General features: G+C 56.8%; 2 protein-coding genes and 1 long non-coding RNA gene across 3 annotated transcripts; 1 reads left to right on the top strand and 2 right to left on the bottom strand.

Moving 5' to 3' along the window:
- Positions 1-8: 8 nt before the first annotated feature.
- LOC123618203 (EF-hand calcium-binding domain-containing protein 3) lies at positions 9-3,151 on the bottom strand. Its single transcript, XM_074343274.1, has 8 exons — positions 2,986-3,151; positions 2,816-2,862; positions 1,838-1,981; positions 1,426-1,497; positions 1,222-1,342; positions 799-977; positions 541-693; positions 9-150 (listed from the first exon to the last, which is right to left on the bottom strand). Exons 1-8 carry the CDS (start codon positions 3,147-3,149, stop codon positions 17-19), a joined length of 1,014 nt encoding a protein of 337 aa, XP_074199375.1. The 5' UTR covers positions 3,150-3,151; the 3' UTR covers positions 9-16.
- On the top strand, positions 1,232-6,359 carry LOC141573636 (uncharacterized). Its single transcript, XR_012499576.1, has 3 exons — positions 1,232-1,366; positions 5,716-5,809; positions 6,223-6,359. It is a non-coding gene; the product is annotated as an uncharacterized LOC141573636 (long non-coding RNA).
- Positions 4,973-7,060, bottom strand: SPATA32 (spermatogenesis associated 32). Its single transcript, XM_045519961.2, has 3 exons — positions 6,973-7,060; positions 5,706-6,661; positions 4,973-5,109 (listed from the first exon to the last, which is right to left on the bottom strand). The coding sequence occupies exons 1-3, from the start codon at positions 6,976-6,978 to the stop codon at positions 5,025-5,027; spliced, it is 1,047 nt and encodes a 348-aa protein (XP_045375917.1). The 5' UTR covers positions 6,979-7,060; the 3' UTR covers positions 4,973-5,024.
- Positions 7,061-9,264: the final 2,204 nt, after the last annotated feature.

Below are 9,264 nucleotides of genomic sequence, written 5' to 3'. Positions count from 1 at the left end.
TCGCTTAGCAGACGCTTTACTTGTACAACTTCATAGCAGGTCTCTGCAAACAGGTTGGAGAGGGGGAGAAGGGCTGCTTCTGCACTAGCGTTGGGGGCGAAGGAGCCCGCTTCGAGGGGTGCATACTCCCTAGTGGCTGGCCCACGAACCCTGCGGAAGCGCGGAGGGGGCATGCACAGGGTCAAGCCTAGTGCTTCGGGTAGAGACGCAGAGTTAGCCCCACCTCAATCAGCCTTCCTGCCGGCCCCGCCCCATTCCCGCCAGTCCCGCCTCCTACCTGCGTGCTCCGCACCTTTTCCTTATGTCCCGCCCTATCCTTAGTCACACCGTTGAATTGTGTCATATTGCATCTCCGCCTGTTCAGTCCCAATTTCTAGGAGTCCTGTTACCACTCCTCTCCTGCCCCTCCTCTCCCCGCCTGTCCGGCCCATCTATCTGCCCCACCTCCGCTCTATCTTCCCCGCCCCTCTTCTCCCGGTCCCGCCCCGCTCCTGACATGACCCGGCCCCACCCGCTGGCCCCACCTCCCTCGACTTTCACCTTGGCTGAACCGCCCGCGGTTGGGCCGGAGCTTGGAGCCGCTGGGCTGGTAGGACTTGGGAAGTCCGATGTCGAGGCGGGGGGTTCGGTTCTGGCATTCTGGCTGCGTCCGCCCATTCAGGTTAGGTATCTGGGAGTAGGGGCTGCGCACATCTGGGGCGAGGAAGCCGGCAGGAGGAAAAGGAGGGGTCAATACTGAGAGCGGGTCCTGAGAGAGAGTCCCCAGCCCCGCAGGTCCCCGCCCAGCCCGGGGCGCACCTGCTTTGTGCAGTCTGTGCAGGGAGCGCGCCAGCTCGGCGTTGGAAAGGCCGCTGAGGCGGGCGGCCTGGCAGAAGAACGTGAGGCCCGCGTGAGAGCTCCCGGTGCTGCAGTGGCCGCGGGACCGGCCCTTCCAACTCGAGTTCAGCCGCAGAGACCGCTGCTTCTTGGAGTAATACCTCGAGGGAGAAGTGTGTAGCCGCCTCAGACACCGCCTCCCCCAGTCCTCTCCATCTCACCCGCAGGGAAACCAAAACAGAACAGGAAGCCACTTGTTTCGGGCCTGGAGCAAGTTGGGGCCCAGGAAACTGACCCAGAATTCAGGGCTCCCGTCTCAGGGGCCGGGACATCTGGGGACTCCTGCACGGGGCAGAGTCTAATCCCTCCATCCCGAGCCCCAAAGCTCGGTACAGTTGTGCCCACCTCATCACCTCCTGCACCGACTTGTGGGGCACAAAGCCCAGACTCATCAGTCTGAACATCATCTCTAAGAACAGAGTCTCCCGGCCCTGGGGGTCACAGACCCGGCTGTTCCTCACCTGGCCTAGGGGCAGAGAACATGGAAAAGGTAAGGAGGAGTCTCCCCTAGGCCAGGCCCACTCTTGCTGCACCAGCCTTGCCCCTCACCCAAGGACTGAGCCAGGCGGTGGCTGTCAGTGAGGACACCCAGAAAGTCTTTGAAGCTTACAGTTCCATCACCTGGGAAGAGAGAGAGGAGGGGCTGCTGTGGGTGCCTGTTCCCCGCAGGAATCCTACCCTGCAGATGTGTTAAGGGCTTGCCAGCAGTTCCAGACATTAAAGAATCCAGTCCTGCCTCTGGTTGAGTGGGGGAGAAATAGTCCTTGCCCTGGGGAACCCCCAAATCACGTTGAGGATTATCACAAATGTTGGGGGAGAGGGGATAGGCACGTTGATCAGGGTAGGCTTCCTGGAATAGGAAACTTTAAAATAGGACCAGGCCAGAGATATTGTGGGGAAGGTAGGCATTTTCAGGGCTAGAGGTGAGAGAGGACAGGAGGACAGGGATGGGGGTACCCACCATCCAAGTCTGCCTGCTGCAGAGCCTCATACATTTCCTGCGGGGTCAGCCGGACACCCGCGTTGCCCAGGGCAGCCTTCATGCTGCGCAAGTCCACAGTGCCTGTCAGGCTGGAGCTGAACAGTTTGAAGACATCCTGGAACGCTGGGGGCAGGGACAGGGGAAGTTCGGAGAGGTGAACTGCACACACAGGAACCCTGAGATCCACCCACTCTAGCTCAATGGGACTGAAGACTAGTGTTCTCCATCCCCCTGGGCATTATAACTTGATATAAAGAACAACAATAGCTGCTTGGCACTTGTTAAGGGTCCATTCAGTTCTCACATCTAAAACTTATGTTTGGATATGTTTATATGAAACACATTAAAACCTCATGTCCAAGGTCACTCCACCAGTCAGGGCAATGCTAGGCTTTGGACCCCAGCAGTCTGGCTCTGGAGTCCAGGCTCCAGGAACCCTGCTGGCACCTTGCGGCAGGCACTGAAAATTATTGGTGATAAATAGAATAATTCTGCTTTAAGGGGTCCTTGCCAATATCAGGGCATAATCTTTGTGGGGGCAGTGAGGCCCCCAAATGTAGAAGTGATTCCTTCTACCCCTACTCCCACAGCCCCAGACCCCAGCTGGGCAGGGACCTCGGATTCTTCTTCTCCATCCATTCTCCCAATTTCCCTTCTTCCTTCCATCTTGTTCATCCACTCACCATCCATCATCCACCATCCAAACACTTTGCTGTCCACCAGTCCCTCCCTCCCTTACTCCCTCCTTCACACACACACACACACACACACACACACACACACACACCAGTGAGCCCAGAAATTATAGATATGAGCAAATTAGACTGGCGTGGGGACAAGTTTACAACACCGTCACTGGCTTCTCGCAGTGACCTCAGCCCCTGGGCAGGCAACCTGCTGTATTCTGCTCTGAGCACCCCTAGTTTTCCTCCCTGCTCCCAGCCCTGAGGCCCTCACCTGCCAGCTGCTGGGGTGTCAGGGGTAGTAGGATCTTGTCTGCAAAGCTGCCTCAGGTGGAAGAGGTTGGAAAAGGCCTTGGCACCTGCTACAGAGAGATGCCAGGCCAGGCAGGCAGGCCTTTCCCCAAACCCAGCACCCCAGGCCTGGCCTCGCATCCCTGCCCTCACCTCTGAGGCCCAGTGTTTGGGCCTGACTGTCCTGTATGGGTGGCCGCAAGACCCTTGACCTCCTTTGCTCTCTGCGAGGCCTGCTCAGCCCCTGGGGCTGTGGCCGCTGCTGGCTCTGTCTGGGTCAGCAGGGCAGCGCGCTGCTGCAGCCTCCCCTTCTGCATCCTGCCAGTCTGCTCCTCTCCTGGGTCTCGCGTGAGCAGTCTCTGAGGCTTCTGTGGTAGCCTTGGAGGTGGGGAGAAGACAGGGCAGAGGGGCCTAGCCCACTTGAGTGCTCAGACTCCAGGCGACCCGGGATCAGACCTGTGAGTGCACAGCTTCACATCCCAGGATCCCCCACGCCAGCCTGCACCCCCAGTCCTCTCCCCAGGGGATCCTGGGGGCAGTAGTTTGGAGTAGTAGGGGACTTTCCCTGAGCCCTGGTCACCTGTACGTTCTCTTTGCTGATGGTGATCTCTTGCTCTTTTGCCCTCTGCTGCCTGAAAGGCAGAGTCACAGGCTTGGATGCTGGTCCAGTGCCCCAGGCCCGCAGCCCCCAGGCTGGCTTTGGGGTAGATTTTAACAACTTTTGGCAGGGGTGAGTGTCTCCCTCACTACAGGTCTCCTCCTCTCTGCTGGGGAACCTGCTGCTTTATTCTTTTGAGTTTCTGCCTCCCTAAAGGTATGTAAATTTGTGACTCCACTCCAAAAGCTAACAGGATAGCAGAGGCCCAGGGGAGAAACAGGCCCTGGAGAAGGCCTGAAGTCAAGGCGTGGGAGGGTGGGGTCCAGCCAAGGTGGGGCTGTGGCCTAACTAACCCTAGGCCCCCTGGGAGGGAAGGATCCTTTCTTCCAAACAATGCAAACCCATAAACCACATTAAAAGAATACTTCAGGAAGATGCACTCCAATAGCCAAATGACGCTTCTGGCCTAGCCCCTCCCTGACGCTCACCTCTGTGTCTCTTCTTCATCCCTCCTCCCAGCCTCCTGCTCCCTTCTCTGGCCCCTGGACCATTCCTCACTGCTGACCCCCTCCAAGTCCCACTCTCCCAGGCCCTGGGCATGTCCGTCCTCAGCTGCCCTCAAGCACCTGCAAGGCTGGGCTTTCACTTGTTGGGGAGCTGTGGCCTGGAGTAGATCTCGAGGCTCACTGGGGCCCAAGGCGAGGTGCTGCCTGCCCTTCTGTTTCTCCTTGACTTCCTTCTTCCTGCCCACCACATCCCCACACCCCAAATTCCCTTCCCTCTTCTGCCTCCATCTTCTCTTCCAGAAGCTTCCCCACATGGCCTGTCCTCTCCGCCATGGGAGGCTTGTGCATTTGTGTGCATGTTTAGTACACGTGTCTGGGTCACAGGCACTGTGTTTATGTGTGCCCATGTGCACAGCGCATGGGGAATGTGCTACCTTGGCCTGTGTGTACATGCGTTAAGGGAATGTGTGTAATGTGCTAGTGTGTGTGTGTGTGTGTGTGTGTGTGTGTGTGTATCCGGGTTGCATGCGGAAGTGCACTATTACACATGGGCTCTCCCCTGCATTGGAGGTACCTCTAACTCAAGGCTGTGGGCCCCTGGAGGACCAAGTCTTTGGCTTCATTCTTCCCTTCAAGCCCTGGACCCCATCCCTTCCCCAAGCCAGGCCTTCCCCACGGAGACAAGCAGGAAGAATTCACTCCAGACACCTTCTCACCTGCCCAGCCCCACCCTCAGGAGGCTCTCGCTTCAGATGATCCCAGCATGCCCCATTTGGGATGCCCCAATGATCTAAGAAACAGAAGCCCTAGAAATGGTACCGAGGCCTCCCCAAGACTAGTTATGAGTCTTTGTTGCTGGCCCAGAGGTCTGGCTAGATGCAGGTGAAGTGGAACTACACATGGGGAGAGAGCAGGGACAAAGCAGGGCTGGCAGAGCCCTGGGGCGGGGGTAGCTAAAAATGGGGTTGGCATCCCTAAAAAAATTGAGACCGGGATGCTGCAGCAAGATGAGCTCACTGGTTCAGGAGCGTTTGCACAAAAAGTCTAAGCCGGGGGTCAGCACTGGAGGCTTTACTGGTTTTGTCTAGTCATTTCTCTGGGGAATTAGGGGACGACAGCTTAAAATGAATTTTCAGCAATAATGGATTCCCTTTCTTGGTTCCCGGCACCGAGCTGCAACACAAAAGAGAAAGCGTCACTTGGGCCCCAGTGGAAGGGTCAGGGAAGTGGGATGAGCCCAGAGGCCCCTCTGAGCAAGGCCCTGGGGCTACAAGGGCCTCTTCCTGCCCACACTGATGGGCAGCTGACAGTCTGTTGTGTTCATGCATCACCAGCACGGGGTGCTGGGAACCCTGTGCCCTCATTCTCAGCCTGATGGAGGTGTCCTGAAACCAGGGCTGGAGCCATCGGGTTCTCAGCAGGCCAGAAATGCCTGAGCATTTCCAGTGAGGGTGAGGCCAGCTATGCTCTGGGTGAGAAGCTTCCTAATGCTAGAATGGCCCTTCCCATTTTGAACCCACATCCCTGCCTGAGCCCTGGAGCGCTCACCCTCCATAGTTCCCGGGCCTCCTGCAGTCCTGGCTTCGGCACTGCACCTCAGGTCACTGGAACCTGGTTTCCAGCAGCCTTTATGAGGTCACTGAGGTTGAGACATCACAGCTCACCCCATCCGCAGCCAGCCCCTCATTCCACTGTCCGCTACCTGCACCTGGCTGTGCCCCCCAACCCCACATCAGAGCACTGCCCTCCCCTGGGCCAGCCTCACTTACTCTTTCACAGCTTCTTGCAGCTGAGGGGACATGTTCGGGGGCTGGAGAAACTTCACTTCCCCTTCAATATTGGCACTCTTGAACCCCTGCTTGCTGAAGTCAAGGTAAGGGTGGGGGAAACTCTTGTCTTTCTGCTTCAGAGCTTTCTGCAGCTCCCCGGCTTCTAGTGGTTTCTCTGGTGGCTTCTCTAGCAACTCATTAGTGAGCTTTTCCTGCTCTGGCTCATCCATGGTGGGCTCTGTAGGAGGCTCCGTGGCCTTCTGGGGTGGGGCTTTGACCATGTGCTCCAAATTGGGTAAGTCCATCTTGCTGGAGGAGGCCATGGCCAGGGAAGATGCGAAGTTGATCAGGTCTGCCAGGCCGATGGTTGCTGGGGAGGAGGATGCCTGGGAGCCTGTGGCTGGAAGAGCTGGCTGGGCACTGGGGTCCTGGAGCTGCTCCTTGGAGCACATGGTGCCCTTGGGGACCGACTGTTGGTCTAGATGGCTGGTGGTCTCATCTGTGCTCTTTTTGACAGGCTGTGGCTGCGTGCTGATCGCCTTCTGCAGGCTGTGTTCTGAGGCCTGGATGAGCTTGTCTGCCCAGAAGAGGTGCTTTGAGGTCTGCACACGGATAGAGCGATGGTTGGTGGACACCTGGTCATCTTCTGCGGAGCCCAAGTAGCTGGAGTTTGACCTCATATGCCATTGGCCAACGTCCTGCTGCGTGAGCCCCTCAGTGTAGGGGTGGAGTGACTGTATCCTGTACCCCTGTGGCCCAGCGTCTTCACTGCAGAATTCCAGATCGGGCACCTCCAACTTGGGCTCCGTGTCCAGCTTGACCTCGGACTTGAGCTTGGCTGCGGGGCACAGCTCCAGCAGTGAGGAAGCCTTGGGCTTCTGTTCCAGCTCCAATTCTGAGTCCAGGTCCACAACCTCTCTGTGTGGAGGCTCCAGCTCTAGCAATTCCTTCTCCAGCTGTAAGGTTTCAACAGGAAGCTGAGGAGGTACCTGCCCCTGCGGTCCTCCCTGTCACCAGTTCCCTGTCCTGCCCCATTTGTCCTCCTGCTCATTTCCTCCCCAACACTTGCCTCTTCTAAGTGACCCAACCTGAGGCAGGGAGGTGGCGTGGGCAGCTGGGTGTGCTTGCCTGTGCAACACTGGCCTGGTACAAGAGTCCCAGAATTGTCAAGAGTAGGGGCTGGTCAGGCTTTAGAGAAGACGGGCCCCAAAGAACTCTGGCCCTTGCCTCCCCCCGCCCCCTAAGAAGTGACACTCCCCACTGTTACCTCCATTTCATCTTCGTCTTGTGTTGGCTGGAACTGGTATTGGTTTATGTTACCCCTAAGACAGAAGGAGACAGAGTGGGTGACAGGGCTCTATGGGGTGGGTGAGGTGGCTTCCAGGGAGGGTCTCTGGAGCCCTCAAGGCACCCTGCCTTGTATAGGGGCTGGTAAGATGCCCCCAGCCCACTCCCACCAAGAGTTCTAGAATAACAGTCTCAAACTTTAGTGAGTTCAGGAAGTGCCTACAGAGCTTGCCAAGTTGCCCCCCACCTACAAAGAGGGATCTAGGTTCGTTGGAGGTGAGGCCCAGGAATCTTCATTTAATCAATCATTCCAGTGAGCCAGTGCCCTGAAAGTGGCTCCCCACAGAGGGAGAAGTCCAGAGCCATGCCCTCTCCCAGACTTGCCCAATCCCAGCATGGCAGATCTGAAGTGTGGAGATGTGTGTGGAGGGTTCCTTTGGTTCTTGTGGGTAGTTGGCTGCCATCTTGGCTATTGCCCTCAGTGCTCAGTCATTGTGACCCCCTCTCCATCCTTAGGCACCTGCCCACCCTCACCACAGAGAGCTCTGTTCTCAGAGATAGGCAGCTCTAAGGGGTCAGGTCCCATCCATGCCTCTGAGTGTGCCCCACCACCCCTCAGTCATCAGGGGCTGGTGGTGGAAGCAGAGGGTGATTGTAGCCACACTCTCTGCTTTTTGGCCTGGATTCTGCCCTCAGAGATTTTGGAAATGGACACGATAGGTGAGGGAGATCCTGGGTTGGAGTGGGTACATGAAAACTTGGCAGCAGTGGCAGCTGGTAAGGGTTGGTGGTCTTGGAGGGTTGGGGAAAGGTCCTATGATAATGGGGGACTGGTTCTCACTGTGTATCCACAATGTCCACCGACTCCTTGCCACAGCAGGGAAATCCATTGGCACCTGGCAGGGAGAAGGAGGTGAGGGCAGGGGAGCTGCAGGTGGGGACAGTCCCTGAAGGATTCTGGAGCCCAGGCGGGTGGTGCTGTCCAGCCACCCCTTCCCTCCCTGTCCCTTACCTAAGCCCATTTGCTATCTCCTCTTCCATCCTGCCCCTCGTCTCCTCGCTCTCCCTTGCCAGTGTCACCAGCCCTATCCTCCACGTTTGCTCCCCTCCACTCTCCCTGATCCATCACCGTCCTCCATAAGGGCAGATACTAGCAGTAGTTGCTTCCTTTGATTGAGTGCTTCTAGCCCAGGTATCATGCTGAGCACTTTATATGCTTTAGCTCATTGATTCAACACAAAAAATGAGAAGAGTCATTTGCCCAAGGTCCCTCAGCTGATTATTCGGAAAGGCAGGAATTAAATGCAGGTTTGACTCAAGAAACTCTTAGTTCCCCTGCCTGCGTGCTGTCCTACCCTGGAGCCCACAACTGTGTGGGGTTCCCCATCATGCCCAGATGAACCTTCTTCACCTCCCTCCATTCCTGCTCTCCTGCCTTCTTTCACCACTCTCTCTGTCCAGGCTTCAGATCTGCTGCTCACCCTAATCCTGGCCTCTCCTACCCTGAAACCTCTTCTCTCTTTCCCTGGCTTCTCACTCCATCACACCCTGGGGCCACTGACCCCAATTCCAGGCCAGGGTTCTTACCCCAGGTGCTTGATATATAAGGCGATGCTGATACCCATCTGATTATTTATGAACTCCGATCACCCTCCATAGAGGAGACTAACTCCTTGGGAGGGGTCCCCCAACTCCAGTCCCTTTTCTAGAAGCTTGTATCTTTTACTGCAGAAGTTTCATTTTCATCCTTTGGGGGTGGGGACCACCAGGATGTCCCATTCTCTGTTCTCCAGAGTAGTGGATAGGGGTTGATGGAGAGGCCATCATGGCAATGGGCAAGCTGGGTTCCTATGAGCCTGCAGTGTGGCAGGAAGTGACAACCTTGGCTCTAGCTGAGAAGAATTGCTCCCAGGATTAGATCAGAAGGATTAGAATGTGCTGTGGCCTCTTCCTAGAGAAGTAGAGGCTGGGGAGGGTCCTTGAATGGCCGGTCCTGGCCCTGGCATTTGGGTGCATCCATGTTCAGCCTGGGCTGCGGGATCTGGGATCAGCTGGCTGGCTGGGCTAGGGACAGGGACAGGCTCCCAGTGGCCAGCTCAGTGGTCTCTTCAGAACCTGTCACGTCCTTGACCACCATTCTTCCTTTGACCACCCCTCGGCTTCCTCCTCATGTCTCTCTTCATCTCCAACTCTACCTGCCCCAACTGCTGCTGTTCCTCAGGTTTCTGATGCCACAGTCTTCCTTGCTTGCTTTACAAAGCTTCTCTGGGAA

The sequence above is a fragment of the Camelus bactrianus genome, chromosome 16, assembly GCF_048773025.1.
Source record: "Camelus bactrianus isolate YW-2024 breed Bactrian camel chromosome 16, ASM4877302v1, whole genome shotgun sequence".
NCBI classification, from domain to species: Eukaryota; Metazoa; Chordata; class Mammalia; order Artiodactyla; family Camelidae; genus Camelus; species Camelus bactrianus.
This window is presented reverse-complemented; position numbering and strand designations above follow the sequence as displayed.